Source organism: Macaca fascicularis, chromosome 17 (genome assembly GCF_037993035.2).
Source record: "Macaca fascicularis isolate 582-1 chromosome 17, T2T-MFA8v1.1".
NCBI lineage: Eukaryota > Metazoa > Chordata > Mammalia > Primates > Cercopithecidae > Macaca > Macaca fascicularis.
The window spans coordinates 103950370-103967191 of NC_088391.1; the positions used below are offsets into that span (position 1 = coordinate 103950370).

At 52.5% G+C, this 16822-nt stretch overlaps 1 protein-coding gene across 26 annotated transcripts in view; it reads left to right on the plus strand.

Moving 5' to 3' along the window:
- TMCO3 (transmembrane and coiled-coil domains 3) overlaps positions 1–3730 on the plus strand; it is a 60535-nt gene extending 56805 nt beyond the window's left edge. For 14 of the 26 annotated variants that reach the window (XR_012426619.1, XR_012426614.1, XR_012426617.1 and 11 more), the window contains 3 exons: positions 560–639; positions 1528–1677; positions 2626–3730. Coding sequence is in view for 19 of the 26 variants with exons in the window: in XM_074021500.1 (XP_073877601.1) it covers positions 560–639; positions 1528–1677; positions 2626–2739 (344 nt within the window). In the remaining 7 variants the exon portion in view is untranslated. The remainder of the gene's footprint in view (positions 1–559; positions 640–1527; positions 1678–2625) is intronic. The other 12 variants (XR_012426615.1, XR_012426616.1, XM_045377559.2 and 9 more) reach the window with 1 other exon arrangement.
- Positions 3731–16822: the final 13092 nt, after the last annotated feature.

Here is a 16822-nt window from a genome sequence, read left to right on the forward strand (position 1 = left end):
CCCAGCACCACCGACCCCGTCTGCGTCACTCAGCGGGACAGCCCAGTGGGCAGCCACACGGTTTCAGAGCTCCCTGAGAGCAGAGAGAAGAAATACGTAGAGACAGTGTTTCCCATTGTTTTTCAAAATGTGTGAGCCAAATAAAGCAGGGAAAGGAACACTGACCACAGACGTCCTGTGAGCGTGGCACTCCTGGGCACTGTGGGGCTGCTGGGCTCCTGGATCATCTGCACCTCAGCTGGAATATTTCCTGAAGGAGCGCCAGACCGAGTGCTGCCTCTGTGTGTTTTGCTGTGTTCTCTGCAGTTGAGGCCCGTTGCAGGGAGTGGAGCTGGGATTCCACCACATCAGACAGGTCACCCTGGGGCAGCCTTTTCCCCGGTTCACTCAGGAAAGGGACGGCTGTTTAGCATTTGCTGCTGCTTTCACAAGTGCGCTTGGGAGGATTTAGGATTTCAATTCCTGTATTGAAGCAAGTGACACACTGAAGTTGTGAGAAATGGTGTGCACTGGGGGAGGCTGTCCTGTGGTTGTAACATGTCTGTCCTGTTCCAAACAGGGCTCCACGTGTTCCCCACATTTGTGGTGTACGAGCTCACGGTGCTGGTGTTCCTCACCTTGTCAGTGGTGGTCATGAAGGTATGGGCTGGAAGGGTCCGCGCCCCTCGCAGTTTGCAGGCCCAGCACAGCCCTCCCTGTGGCCCTGGTTTCCAGCGGGGCCCACATCAAGCCTGCAGAGCTGGCCCTGTCCCTTGTCTCGGAGGAGGGCCACTGGAACCCGGGGGAGGCAGATGTAGATTAGGCTGGGTGGTCTGGGTTTGTCCATGTGATCGATTGTTTCGGAATTGAGGGTGTTTAAAAGGGGGAACTACCTTTTGGGACCCTCAGGACGGGCCTTGGCCGCAGTCCGACCTGTCCTCTTCTGACAGATGCAGATGTGCTTTTTAAAGACCTGAGAATGGTGTAGGCACTTTGTCTGTCCTGCATGACTGCCAGTCACGAGCTGCCTGTGTCCACATTGAACTGAAGGTGTGGTGACGCAGTCAGCAACCAGTGGCTTTCTGCCTCATAAACAGTGACTTAGATGATTTCCATTTTAAGGAGCCAGAATCTATGATGATTGCTGGGCCACTCCACCAGCTTTTAGCTGCTCAGCCCAGAGACACGCATCTCTCTGTATGAAAAAGAAATTTCCAACTTGAGTACCCCATGCTTAATGCTATTAATCTAGTTTGGTTGGGACGAGGGCAGGGGAGCGGGGGCCGGGGGGCAAGGGCAAGGCTTATTTTCTGCTAATGAACCTAAACCCTTAATGTTGCCTTTTTGTTCTGTGTGGATTATTTAAGATGTTTTGCATGTGTCTGGTGCCTTCGGGTATTTGGAGTGCTTCTGTGCATTTCCCTGGTTGGTGTGTTATTCGGGGACCATCGCAGCGTCCCTGTGGTTTGTCTGGGTTCTCTCTTTCGTGTGTGTTTAACTCTGTGTGGGTCCGGTCTTCAGCGGTGGCGTGATGAACCTCTCTTGCAGTTTCTCCTGGCGGTGCTGGTCCTGTCTCTCATTCTGCCGAGGAGCAGCCAATACATCAAGTGGATCGTCTCCGCGGGGCTTGCCCAGGTCAGCGAGTTTTCCTTTGTCCTGGGGAGCCGGGCACGAAGAGCGGGCGTCATCTCTCGGGAGGTGAGTGGTTTCCCCCGCAAAGCGCTTCTTGGGCAGCACGGGCTGCACTCTGGGTTTGAGGCAGGTGTGGCGAAGGTGGCTGGCAGCCTGGGGGCAGGGTCTTCCTCCAGGTGGGCACACAGAGGCCTGGCTGCTCTCTGCTCATCCAGCATGTGACGTTTTCAGAGGAAAGGTGCAGTTAGTACTACTTGAACTGTTGCATTAACTTTTTACAACAATTCTAATTGTAGTCAGATATTTCTTCTGAAAGAAAACTGACTTTTTAAAGCTTAACTGCCAGTGTGCACATAAGTATCACCCAAGAAACTGAAATACCAGCGTGCCCTGAGAGCTGGGTGGAAGCTCCTGTGGACACTGGGATGGCCGTGGGCATTCAGATTCACGGGCTTGTCTCCTTGCATTTTGTAAGGGTGAGGCGGGTAGAAGTCCAGGTGTTAAGTGCAGTGGAAGTAATTGCTGAAAAATAGAATTGCTTACAGGAAGCTCTACCTGCGGCCTGACCCAAGGCCGCATCCCCGGGGTCAGGGAAGCTGTAGGGCAGGCTCACTTGTGCTGCAGCCCGGGGTTGGCCTTCAGGCAAACACAGGCTAAAGCTGTTACCCTGTGGCCCATCAGGACTAACCATGCATCATTGATCTTCAAATCACAGCCCCTCCTGCATCCCAGTGTCCTCAACTTCTGGCTGTACTTCGATGTGCTTTAAAGAGATAGTAGTGAGTTTATGATGTGCAGGCATCCCTCCCAGCACTCAGCGTGACCGCGCTCAGCTTCCACCCCCCACCCACCCGTGCAGTCATCCCTCCCAGCACTCAGCGTGACTGCGCTCAGCCTCAGGACTCTAGCTTTGCAGGCGTCCCTCCGAGCTCAGTGAGACTAGCCCTGTGCTTTCCTATTGCAGGTGCAAGTCCTGACAGTGTCTGTGACCCACTCTGCACTTTGCTGTTGCAGGTGTACCTCCTTATACTGAGTGTGACCACGCTCAGCCTCTTACTCGCCCCGGTGCTGTGGAGAGCTGCAATCATGAGGTGTGTGCCCAGACCAGAGAGACGGTCCAGCCTCTGATGCACGGAGATGATGGACCTTGGAAGGGAAGCATCTGTGGGGAGTGTGCGCTTAAATGGCCAGCAGCTGCTCCTTCTGGGAAGCTCGCACCTTGGCAACAGAACAGCTCTCTAGCAAAGTGTCGGTGCAGTCGTGTTATCCTGGTTTTTACAGAATATTCCTGTCCCATTTTAGAATTTTCCAGAGTAGTTTATTTGCAGTCAGTTGATTATGTGCAGTAGACCCGGGACGCTGCATTTTACCAGTCGCCTTGAATGTGTTGCCTGGATGTGCCTTTTTTTTCCCTGAAATTAATTATTATTAATTTTCTATTGTGAGTTCATCATAGTTTTTTTAGTAAAGAAGCAAAATTAAAAGGCATTTTAAAATGTGCAACTTCTGGCTGGGCGTGGTGGCTCACGCCTATAATCCCAGCACTTTGGGAGGCCGAGGCGGGTGAATCACGAGGTCAGGAGATCAAGACCATCCTGGCTAACATGGTGAAACCCCATCTCTACTAAAAATACAAAAATTAGTCGGGCATGGTGGCGGGTGCCTGTAGTCCCAGTACTCCGGAGGCTGAGGCAGGAAAATGGCGTGAACCCGGGAGGCGGAGCTTGCAATGAGCTGAGTTCGCACCACTGCACTCCAGCCTGGGCGACAGAGCAAGACACCGTCTCAAACAAACAAAAAAAAAGTACAACTTCAGAATTATAATCTATTGGTCAATATTTGTTATTAAACATTTCTGTAATGTGAAGTTGTAATCCTAGCAGTGAGCTTGGAAGCTTACTTTTGATTCTTAAAGCCTATGTTTTCTAAAATGAGGCAAATATGGATGTCTGTTTGCCTTTTATTGTAACTATTTTAAATGAAATAATTTCATGTCAATTTCTATTAGTTATGTCACTTAAAATATTTGGTTTTAAATCGCAAGAATATGTATTCTTTAATAAAGATAATTTATGATCAGGGTATAATTAACTGAAATTTATTAAAATCTTTTTATTAATTTTTTGTGTTGAGTTAATCTTTACACGAAATTTCAGCCAATTTTTTTTTACTAAGATGATTTCTAGATTAACATGCTATTCTCCAACACACCAAATTAATGCAGTGTTAATTGATAAGTTATAACTTTTGATATTTAAACGTCTATTTTGGTGATTATGTGCCCCATTTTAGAAAACCGCACAGGTGAAGATCTGAGCCTCACAAGGACTTCCCTAAGGGGCATCGTGCCCATCTGTTTTGTGGTGCTGTAATAGAATGCCTGAAACTGGGTCATTTGTAAAGAAAACAAACTTATTTCTTGAAATTCTGAAGGCTGGGGACAACAAGACGGAGGTGCTGGCAGGTCAGGCCTGCTCTCTGCTTCCAGGATGGCGCCTGGAATGCTGGGTGCTAACATGGTGGAAGACCAGGAGAGCGAACCCACTCCCTGGGCCCCTTTGTGTGGCAGCACTGATTCACAAGGGCAGATTGACCTAAACACCTCCCTTCAGGCCTCACCTCCCAACGCTTGCACTGCACATCGAAGGGACAGAAGCATTTGAACCGTAGCAGGTACCTTATTAGGCTTTTTCAATTGCATGAATTTTTTTAATTGACAGATAAAATTCAACATATTTATTGTGTACAACATAGCAAGTACTGTAAGCCAGGGTTCTCCTATAAGCGTCAGCTTTAAGAGCCTAATAATTTGATCAAAATACTTGAGATAGAGAAGGTAAAAATGCCAGGTATAATTATGTATTGCACATATAAATTATGGATTGCAGTAGTATAAATTAAAGCATTTTGAAGTAAGTTGTATCCAGTCTGGGCAACAAAGCGAGAGTCTGTCTCCAAGAAAAAACGATAAATAAATAAAATAAAAACTTATCATTAATACACTGTCAGAGATGTATGAAAAGATAGTACATCCATAAAATAAAAACAGAATACCATGAAAAATAATCAAGAAAAAATCTCTTTGAAATGAAAACCAAAAAAAAAGGATTACCAAAATAAAAAACTTGGGAGAGATGGACGAGACAGTGGAACCTAGGAGCTTGGCCAATGCTCCTAAGACCTGGGGACTTTCCCAGGTTGCTTCTGGCAGCTCTGTCCCTGGTGTCTTTGGTTCTCTTTTTCTGGACCCTCTTTTGGACAGCCTGGTTTGATCCTCTAATTTTCTTACATTTTCCCTGCCATTTTCCATTTCTTTGTCTCGGTCATATGGGCGCCACAGATACCCACCCACACAGTAAATGAAAGAAGTCCCTTACAAACCACATCATCACAAAATTTTAGAACACTGAATAAAGTTCTAAATAGCTTTCAGAAAGAAACAAAATCAGCTCTCAGGCAAAGGGACAGAGATAAAAAGGCCTTGGGCTTCTCAACAACATGAAAGCAGTAGAGTGAAGCGGTTGAGGTTCCCAAGGAAAATGAATTCCACCTAGGATCCGATACCTGGAGAACGAGCCATGAAGAGCATAATAAAGATGTCTTCAGAGTCACAAGCCCCTCCTCTGGAAGCTGCTGTGGAAAATGGTTCAAAACCAAGACAGATGACCTGGGGTCCAGCACACACAGCACCACCCTGAGGGGATTCCAAGGAGAGTTCTGGGACAAGAGCTGCCCACCTGGGTAGAGAGCAGCTGGTCAGCTTGGAGGGGCCTAAGGAAGGGAGCTCCCCAGGTAACAAAAGTACTGGTCCTCCACCTACACAGGTGTGTGTATGTGCAGGTGTGTGTGCACAGGTATGTGCAGGTGTATGTACAGATGTGTGTGTACAGGTGTGTAGGTGTGTGCAGGTGTGTGTACAGGTATGCAGGTGTGCATGGGTGGACGTGTGTGCACAGGTGGGTGTGTGCAGATGTGTGTAGGTGTGCATCTACAGATGGGCATGTGTGCGCAGGTGTGTGTGTAGGTGTGTGCAGGTGTGTGTACAGGTGTGCAGGTGTGCATGGGTGGACGCATGTGCACAGGTGGGTGTGTGCAGATGTGTGTAGGTGTGCGTCTACAGATGGGCATGTGTGCAAAGTGTGTGGGATATGCGTGTGCAGATGTGTGGAGGGGTGTATGTGTAGGTGCACATGCATAGGTGTTTGCATGCGTGGGTGTGTGCAAGTGTGTTTGCAAAGGTGTGTCCAGGTATGTAGGTGTGTGTGCAGGTGTAATGTCCCTCATGTGGGTGGGGTTGTGTGCGTGGGTGTGCACAGGTGTGTGTAGATGGGGGGTGTAGGTGTGTGTACATGGGTGTGTACAGGTATGTAGGCATGTGTCCAGGGATAATGTCCCGTGTGTGAGTCTTGGTAGGTGTATGTATGCAGATGCAGACATGTAGGTGTGTGTGTGGTGTGTGTGCAGCTCTGCATGTGTGGGGGCTGAGTTGAATTTGCACCTTCCACTAGAAGAACTAGGGGTTGCCCAGGCTGTTTCCCTGGTTCCCAGTGGGCGGGAGGAACACAAGAGTGGGCTCACAGCCCCAGGGCAATGGTCAGGCTGGCGAATCCTGGACATGGGTCAGACATGAGCCTCAGGGCATCTGCCACTGCAAGCAAGTTTCCCATGTGAGGGACCCCAGGCACACAATGGACAACCAGGCATTGCTGTTGCTGCTGGCCTGGAACCCTGTCATGAAGAGCATGGATCTGCACAGTTGTCCCTCATTACATGTTTGTTGATTGACTGACTGACTGAATCCAGGCAGTGAGAATAATGGCACTCAGAGGAGGGGCCCAAGGAACAGAGTTGGGAGTGGTTGCTGTGCTGTGATCCCTTGAAGGATGGTTTAGAGGCTTGTTTCTCAAACAGCAACCTATCAGTGGAGAGCAAATTCAATTTGGAAGATTATGACTGCCATTAGAAAGGGAAGTGGAACAGAATAGATGGTGAAGGTGCACCGTCTCATGAAGACTTTGGTTCCATTTTACACCTACTTCCCACTTGTGTGTGTTTGTGTATGCTGATGATGCATAAAGTAGCTTCTCACTGAGGTAGTCAAGAAAGTCTGAAGCCACCGGGTGTAATGTCACTGAGGAAAGAGGGCCCAAATGGCAGGGGCAGGAAACTGAGGCTGCCCAGCATGGTCAGTGACCAGAGGGCTGTGAAATGAAGTCCTAAGAACCCAGGGCTGGGGGTGCTCTCAAGGGAGGGAATGAGGCTGTGGCTCTCTTTCCGTGGGTGTGTAACTGGAGTCTTTCCTTTCACAATCTAACCAGATTATTCCATGATCTATGAATAAGATGAAGTGTGGTCCAGAGAAACAGACCCAAGAACCAGAGGCAAGGGGAGGTACAAGGGGCTGTGAGGAAATAATTGAACAAGGATACATGTAGCTGTTGTCTATGTGAAAGATTACAAAAAAAGGACATCACTGGCAGGCGCGGTGGCTCACACCTGTAATCCCAGCACTTTGGGAGGCCAAGGCAGGCGGATCACGAGGTCAGGAGAGCGAGACCATCCTGGCTAACATGGTGAAAACCCATCTCTACTAAAAATACAAAAAATTGGCTGGGCGTGGTGGCACGCACCAGTAGTCACAGCTGCTCGGGAGCCTGAAGCAGGAGAATGGCTTGAACCTGGGAGACAGAGGGTGCAGTGAGTCGAGATTGTGGCAGTGTGCTCCAGCCTGGGAGACAGAGCAAGACTCCATCTCAAAAAAAAAAAAAAAGGGGGGGGGAGGGGAGCGTCACTATTTCAAATTTAAAGATTATTAAAGGGAGATCATTGTATCACTGAAGTGTCTCCGCTGCTTCAGTGGTCTGGGGTGAGATATGCCTATGAGCCAATGTGTCCACAAACCGATGTGTCCGAGCAGGTGTCACCTGCACCCTGTGGGAAAAGAGCACATTTCTGGGGGGCTTTCTCTCTAAGCCCCTGCTCACTTCGGATGTCAGTGTCGGCTTGCACCCCCTAAACACGTGCAGGTCTGGACAGGGTTGCGCAGGTTTTGAGATGGGCATTTCCTCCCCCAGCATCTCAGGGTGTGTTCTTGGCAGCCCCAGCCCCAGGAAAAACCGAGTTCCCTGTGTTCCTGGTGTTTGTTTTACAAAAGCCTAAGTAGCAGGAACATTTGCAGACTCAGCTGAGAGGGTGAAAGGGGAGGCAGGCATGCAATGTAGGCAAAAGCTGGGAGGGGCTGACAAAGCTGCTCAAACTTCAGTTTTGGGACGGGAGGGTGAGAGGAGGACCCAGCAGCCAGGACGCGGTAGCCTCACAGAGGGTAGGGGCTCAGGATGCTGGCCACTGCTGCCACATCCCGGGCACAGGGAGACAGCCCAAGGACAGATAGACAGGTCCCACGGGCCTGTGAGTGGGTGGTGTACAGAAAGTGAGCTCTGCTGCAGAAGCCAAAGGGCACTTCCTACCCAGCTGAACTGCAGCCAAGATCCCGCTGCTCACCAAGACATGGACTTCTGAGTCAGTCCTGGGTGCTGGGGCTGACTAGCATGATGGTTTGCAAGAGAGGAAATGGTAGCCATGGAGGTCCAGTTGTTCACTCAAGGCTGATCAACGGGACAGTGACATTCACAGAGAGAGCCCTGTAATAGGGCAGCCCGCCCTTCACACACTGAAAGCTGACTTCAGAGGCTGTTTTCTTCACTGTATTGATGGACAGCTTTGAGCTGGTGTTGGTCATTGCCATCTTCCCTCAACACTTTAATTGATATGTGAAGTTACAGAATAAGAGGTCAAAGGCACCCTGGGGACTGCATGGGTACATCATCCATGGGTAAGGCTCTGGGCCGGGGTTCACATCCTGAAAACCTGCATTCTGGAGTCTGTTTCTCACTCGAGGGGAATTTGGTGGCTCCAGAGATGTTCACTGCTCTTTGTTCTCAGAAGGGCTGCTCTGAGTCTCACAAGGGGAGTGAAGGGTCAAGGTGTGTGAATGGCAGTGAGAGCCTCCTACATGGACAGGGCCTTCTGTCCAGAGTGGGAGAGAAGAGTTTGTTTCTGGAAGGGCTCCACACCTGGAGCTGCAAGGCTGGGGCCCAGGCACGATACAGCAACAAGCTTCATCACGGCTCTCTCTGCTCAGGCTGTCACTGGTTCATGGTCACACAACCAGGAAGGAGTGTCAAGCACCCACCATGTAATGCCCACTTCACGTCCCTCCTATCCTGCCCTCGGTTTTAGAAGCTCAGTTGCAGACCACAGAATCCCCACTAGCAGGTGGAAGCAGACTGAGATTTACTCAGGAATAAAGACCGATGGTCTCCCCATCTGGGCTGAGAGCCGGTGGACATCACTGCCAGGGATGATGCGGCAGGAGAGGTGCCCAAGCATGAGCAACACTGGCACTGGGCCCCAGGAACTTCTCTACAGTCCACACAATGTCCAAAGGCTTTCCAGGAGGCCCAGGCCACTCCCATGTGGCTGCATCTCTTGTTGGCCAATTCTGCCCCCCAAGCTTCATGCAGGTAAAGCGGTGTGTGGAACCCAGGTCGCAGGCGAAGGCCCAGCTGTGAGGGCCTCTGGCAAGTAAGTGGTGATCATACTGCCTGAGCGTTGTGGTGCAGGGGGGATCTGAGGACAGGCAGACTAGGTTTGGATGGATTTGATATGCCAACCTGCCTGGAACTGTTAGAATAAACTTCGTTCTACATTCAAAACAAGGTGGATGAGGGGGAAACATCCAGGGCCCCAGTGTGGTGTTATGCAGAATCCATGTGGTGTGGTTCTACTCTGTTTGTGGTGAGACCATGTGTATGTTTGCAGAGGGGTTGTAGGGCTGCTCTGCTTCCCTTGCCTGAGCAGACCCCAGGACAAGTAATCTGGGGAGTGGTCCCAGAAATACTGGCAGTGAGGCTGGTGAGGGCCCCGGTGTGGCATAGGTTCCCTGGGTGTGGGAGCTGAGCCCCTTTGCCTCCCGGCAGTCCTGGTGCCAGGCTCCACAAGGCAAAGATGCTCCGCATGCCTGCAGGTAGTCCCACAATGAGCTCCGGCTGCCAAATGCACCTCCCCTCCAAGGTCTCTGCTGCCTCCCAGAGGCTCGCTTTGTTTATGGCACTGCAAACAGAATCCTGTTAAAAAGCAGTTAGAAGGCGGCACCACTGGCCGGGCGCGGTGGCTCAAGCCTGTAATCCCAGCACTTTGGGAGGCTGAGACGGGTGGATCACAAGGTCAGGAGATCGAGACCATTCTGGCTAACCCGGTGAAACCCCGTCTCTACTAAAAAATACAAAAAACTAGCCGGGCGAGGTGGCGGGCGTCTGTAGTCCCAGCTACTCGGGAGGCTGAGGCAGGAGAATGGCGTGAACCCGGGAGGCGGAGCTTGCAGTGAGCTGAGATCTGGCCACTGCACTCCAGCCTGGGTGACAGAGCGAGACCCCGTCTCAAAAAAAAAAAAAAAGAAGGCGGCACCACTCTTCTCACTCTTGAAAGCCAGCGGGTGGACCAAGTCTCCACCTTGAAATCCCAGTCACCTGCTCCAAATGTCCAGTGACCTGCTTCTGGGATTGCCACGCTGAGAGGTGTGGGTTGTCTTTAGGCAAATACAAGAAAGCAAGTCTCAAGGAAAGTAGGTTTTGTTTCTAGAACATTGGAGGGACCCAAACATGTACCACATTAGGCTTTTTAAACCTGCATTCCACCCAGGGCTAGGTCAGTGAAGAAGGGCTTTGAATACTGAGGAAGCTCACAGCTCCTCATTAGTCCACTGAGATGACATTGTTACCGTGGGAACAAGTCTGGGCCTTATCTCACTGCGTCCAACCCTGCCCAGTTACACCCCACTCCCACACTGCAAGCAGGGGCTTTAAACTGTAAATCTGTCAATGTCATTCCCTGAGATGACATAGGGGCCAACCATGGGTGGTATGAGCAACAAAATGCACAATGGTCGTGCTGATTGCAAACTATAGAACAACATAAATGCATGCAAGTTCACACGCTGTTGTCATTGACCGTGTCAACACGCAAACGGAAGAGGGACCAACTGCTCTTCCCTGCAGGAAAACCTTGATGGATAAATGCCTGAGGAAAGGGGGAAACAGAAAATCCCCATGAGGCAAAGTCCATGGAACTGATTGCTGCCGACAAGACCCCCATGGATGCCAAAATCAGAGAAGTTCCAGGAGAATCAGGATTTGGTCTCCCAGTGTCTCCAGGACAAGTATCCACTACAGAGGAAGGATGGTGATTTGACCAGGAGACTCAGCTGACACCACCTGGACCTGTAGTTGGACACATCAGCTCAGGAGCCACTGAGAGACAGCCTTACCTCCACAGGATGCTTGCCAAATGGACTGGACTTCATTACAGTCCTGAGAACACGAGCCAGCAAAATCCATGCCCAGGCCCCACGACAAGGATGGTTAGGGCTGACATAGGGTCTAGCTCTGTCACCCAGGCTGGAGTGCAGTGGCACAATCATGACTCACTGCAGCCTCCAACTCCTGGGCTCAAGCAATCCTCCTCACTCAAATAGCTGGGACCACAGGTGCACACCACCATGCCCGGGTAATTTGATTTTATTTTTTGTAGACATGAGACCTCATTGTCTTGCCCAGGCTGGTCTTGAACTCCTGGGCTCAAGCGATCCTCCTGTCTTGCCCTCCCAAAATTGTGGGATTACAGGCATGGCTACAGTGTCACACTGGGTGCTGGGTTTAATATCTGTGTCATGGCCATGCCAGACATGGATATGAGGGAAACCGGAGAGGATTATGTGGGAACTCTGGGTACTATTTCTGCAACTTTTTAGTAAGTCTCAAATTCATTCAAAACAAAAAGTTAAAAACAACAACAAAGAGCTATCCACTCACCCCAAACTCTTCCTCAGCTCTCACTCCCTCTGAAGATAAATTTCAGAGTCCTCCATCAGATTTAAAGACCTTCTTGCCAATTCCCTCCAGTCTGCACGACCCCAGCTGTCTCTCTCCACTCATCCCTGAGATCTTAAACCCACAACACTTCCTTGGATCAACTCTCCTGACAACAACATTGCCAGGTTTCTCTCTGTGGCATTTTTGTAGCTCCTAACACCTCCTCCGCAGCACTTACCATGTCTGCAGTTAACTCAGAGCCTGAGAGACTCACCCCTCAGATCATCCACACAGACCCACAAGTATTCCCCTCAGCCCCTCCCCTCAGCCCCACAGACCCTTTCCACAGACTGAGAGACACTTCCCACACACCCCTCCCACGGATCCACAGACCCAAAGCAGTCCCCTCAGACCCACAGACCCTTCCCACAGACTCATAGACCCTCCCCTCAGACCCATAATCTCCCCACCCCACAGACCTTTCCCACAGATCCACAAACCATCCCCTAACTTCAGACCCTTCCCTCAGACCCACAGACCTTCCCCAACCCACGGACGCTTCCCATAGATCCAGAGACCTTCCCCTCCCTTCAAATCCTCCTCTCCCTTCAGATGCTCCCCTCAGACCCGCAGAGCCTCCCCTCAGACTATCCTCAGATCCTCCCTTCATACTCACAGACCTTTCTATCAGACTCTCCTCTTAGACCCTCAGACCATCCCATCAGTTCTCAAACCCTCCTCTCAGACCCACAGACCCTCCCCTCAGAGCCTCAGACCGTCCCCTCAGATGAAGAGACCCTCCCAACAGACCCATAGACAATCCCCTCAGACCCTCCTCTCAGACCCACAGACCGTCCCAACAGATCCACAGAAGCACCCCTCAGATCCTCCCCTCAGACCCTCTTCTCAGACCCACAGACCTTCCCCTCAGACTTTCCTCTGAGAACCACAGACCCTCCCCTCAGACTCACAGACACTCATCTTAGACCCTCAGATGCTCTTCTCAGACCCACAGACCCTCCTCTCAGACCCACAGTCTCTCATCTCAGACTGACAGACCCTCCTCTCACACCCTCAGACCCTTCCTTCAGACCCACAAACCCTCCTGTTAGACCCAGAGACTACCCTCAGACCCACAGACAATCCCCTAAGACCCTCAGACCCTCCTCTCAGACCCAGAGACCCTGCCGTCAGATCCACAGACCATCCCCTCAGACCCTTACTCGGACCCACGGACCCTCTTCTCAGACCCTCAGACCCTCCTCTCAGACCCTCAAAACCTCCCCTCACACCCTCAGACCCTCCCCTCAGACCCACAGAACCTCCCCTCAGACCCTCACCTGAGATGCACAGACCCTCCTCTCAGACACTCAGAACCTCTTCTCATACCATCAGACCCTCCCCTCCGACCCACAGACTCTCCCCTCAGACCCTCCTCTCAGACCTGCATACCCTCCCCTCAGACCTACAGATCCACCCTCTAGACCCTCAGACCTTTCTCTCAGACCCACAGAACCTGCCCTCAGACCCACAGACCCTCCCCTCAGACCCTTAGACCCTCCCCTCAGATCTTCCCCTGAGACCCACAGACCCTCCCCTCAGAACATGAGACTCTCTTCTCAGACCCTCCCCTCAGATCTTAAGACGCTCGCCTCAGACCCTCAGACCCTCTTCTCAGACCCTCAGACCCTCCCCTCAGACTCACCCATCAGACCACCAACCCACCCTTCACACCCAGGCAACCTCTCATCAGATCCTCACACCCTCCCCTCACACCCACAGATCCTCACCTCAGACCCTCAGACCCTCTTCTCAGACCATCAGACCCTCAGACCCTATTCTCAGACCTACCCCCAGACTCTCCCCTCAGACCCACAGACCCTCCCCTCAGACCCACAGACCTTCCCCTCAGACCCTCAGACCATCCCCTCAGACACATAGACCCTTCCCTCAGATCCTCCCTTCAGAACCTAAGACACTTTTCTCAGACCCTACCTTCAGATGCTAAAATGCTCGCCTCAGACCCTTAGACCCTCTTCTCTGACCCAAAGACCATCCACTCAGACCCAAAGACCCACAGACGCTCCCCTCAAACCCTCAGACCCTCCACTCAGACACACAGTCCCACCCCTCAGACCCATGGACCCTCCTTTCAGACCCACACACCCTCCCATCAGATCCTCACACCTTCCCCTCACACCTAGAGACCCTCACCTTAGACCCTCAGACCCTCTTCTCAGACCCTCCCTCAGACCCACACCCCTCCTCTCAAACCCACAGACCCTCCCCTCAAACCCTCAGACCCTCCCCTCAGACCTTGAGATACTCTTCTCACACTCTCGGATCCTCCCCTCAGACTTACAGACCCTTCCTCCAGACCCTCAGACCCTCTTCTCCGACCCTCAGACCCTCCCCTCAGACGCTCAGACCCTCTTCTCATACCCTCGTAACTTTCCCTCAGACCCATAGACTCTCTGCTCAGACCCTCGGACCCTTTTATTGGACCCTCAAACCCTACACTCAGACCCTGAGACTCTCCTCTCAGAACACAGACCCTCACCTCAGACCCATGCCCCTCCTCTCAGACCCATAGACCCACCCCTCAGACCCTCGCCCTCCTCTCAGACCCACAGACCCTCCCCTTAGACCCACAGACCCTTCCCTCAGACACACAGGCCCTCCCCTCAGACCTTCCCATAAGAACCTGAGAACCTCTTCTCAGACCCTTGCCGCAGACACTCAGACCTCTCGTCTTAAACCCACAGACCCTATTCTCCAACCCTCAAGCCATCCCCTCAGACCCCCCCTCAGATGCTCAGACCCTATTCTCCTACCCTCAGACCCACAGACTCTCTCTTCAGACTCATGAACCATCCCTTCAGACCCTCCCAAGACACCCAGAGACCCAACCCTCAGACCCTCAGATGCTCCTCTAAGACCCTCAGTCCCTCCTCTCGGATCCATAGACCCTCCTCTGAGACCCTCCCCTCAGACACACAGACCCTCCTCTCAGACACACAGATCCTCCTCTCAGACACACAGATCCTCCTCTCAGACACACAGACCCTCCCCTCAGATGCACAGACCTTCCTCTCAGACACACAGACATTCCCCTCAGACCCACAAGCCCTCCTCTTAGACCCTCTGACCCTCCTCACAGACCCTCAGACCCTCCCCTCTGACCTTCCCCTCAGACCCACAGACCCTCCTCTGAGACCCTCCCCTCAGACACACAGACCCTCTTGTCACACACACAGACCCTCCTCTCAGACACACAGACCCTCCCCGCAAACACACAGACCCTCCTCTCAGATGCACAGACCCTCCTCTCAGACACACAGACATTCCACTCAGACCCACAGACCCTCCTCTTAGACACTCCCACCCTCCCCACAGGCCCTCAGACCCTCTCCTCTGACCTTCCCCTCAGACTCTCAGACCCTCCTCCCGGATCCCCAAACCCTCTCCTCAGACCCTCAGACCCTCCCCCTAAACAGACAGACTCTTCCCTCAGACCCTCTTCTCAGACCCACAGATCCTTTCCTCAGACCCACAAACCCTCCCCTCAGACCCTCCTTTCAGACCAAGAGACCTTCAAAAGGGACCCACAGACCCTCCCCTCAGATCCTTCTCTCAGACCCACAGATACTCTCAACAGACCCACAGATGCTCCCCTCAGAACCTTTCCTCAGACTCACAGACCCTACACTCAAACCACCCCCTCATACCCTCAGACTTTCCCCTCGGACACTCAAATGCTCCTCTCAGACCCTCCCAAGAGACCCACAGATCCTTCCCTCAGACCCTCAGACACTCCTTTAAGTCCCTCAGACCCTCCCGTCAGACCCTCCTCTCAGACCCACAGACCTTCCTCTGAGACTCTCCCCTAAGACCCTCCCCTCAGACCCAGAGACCCTCCCCTCCACACTCAGATGCTCCTCAAACCCACAGATCCTCCTCTCAGACCCATAGTCCCTCCCCTCAGACCCACAGACCCTCCTCTCACACCCTCAGACCCTCTTCTCAGACCCACAGACTCTCCTCTCAGACCCAGAGACCCTACCCTCAGACTCACATACCATCCCCTCAGACCCTCAGTCCCTCAACTCAGACCAACAGACCCTCCCCTCAGACCTTCAGAACCTCTTCTCAAACCCTGAGACCCTCCCATCAGACCCTCAGACCCTCTTCTCAGATCCTCCTGTCAGACACAGAGACCCTCCCCTCAGACTCTCAGACCATCTTCTCAGACCTTCAGACCCTCCCCTCAGACCTTCAGACCCTCTAGTCATACCCTCAGACCCTTCCTTCAGACCCACAGGTTCTCCCCCTAAACCCATGGACTATCTCCTCAGACCCTCAAATCCTCCTCTTAGACCTGCAAACCCTTCCCTCAGACCCAGAGACCCTCCTCTCAGCCCCTCCCCTCATACCCTCAGACTCTCCCCTCATACTCTCAACCCTTCTCTCAGACCCAAACACTCTCCTCTCTGACCCTCAGATTCTTCTCAGACTGTCGCAACCCTCCCCTCAGACCCCCCACCGAGATACAAAGACCCGTCAGACCCTCAGAACCCCCCTGAGATACAGACACTCCCCTCAGAGCCTGAGACCCTCCCCTCAGACCCTCAGACTCTCCCTGCAGACCCAGAGACCCTCCCCTCTAACCCTTTCCTCAGATCCTCAGACTCTCCCCTCAGACCCTCCCTGCATACCCTCAGACCTTCCCCTCAGACCCTCAATCCTCCTCTCAGAACCAAACACCCTCCTCTCTGACCCTCAGACTCTCTTCTCAAGACCCCCAGACCCTCCCCTTAGACCCACATACTCTCCCCTCAGAAGCACAGACCCTCCCCTCAGACATACAAACCCTCCCCTCAAACCCACAGATCCTCCCCTTAGACCCTCTTCTCAGACCCACAGACCCTCCCAAGAGACCCACAGCCTCTCCCCTCAGAGCCTCCTCTCAGACCTTCAGACCCTCCCCTCAGACCCTCAGACCCACCTCTCCCACCCTCAGGCCCACCTCTCCCACCCTCAGACCCTTCCTTCACACCCTCCTCTCAGGCTCTCAGACCTTCCCCTCAGAGCTGCCTATCAAATCCACAGACCCTCCTCTCAAACTCAAAGACCCTCCCCTCAGACCCTCAGATGCTCCTCTCAGACCCACAGACCCTCCTCTCAGACCCTCAGAGCCTCCCCTCACACTCTTAAACCCTCCCCTCAGACCCTCAACCTTCCTCTCAAACCCTCAGACTCTCTTCTCAGACCCTCAGACCCCCTCAGACCCTGAGACCCTTCCCTCAGACCCTCCCAAGAGACCCACAGGCCTTCCCCTCAGA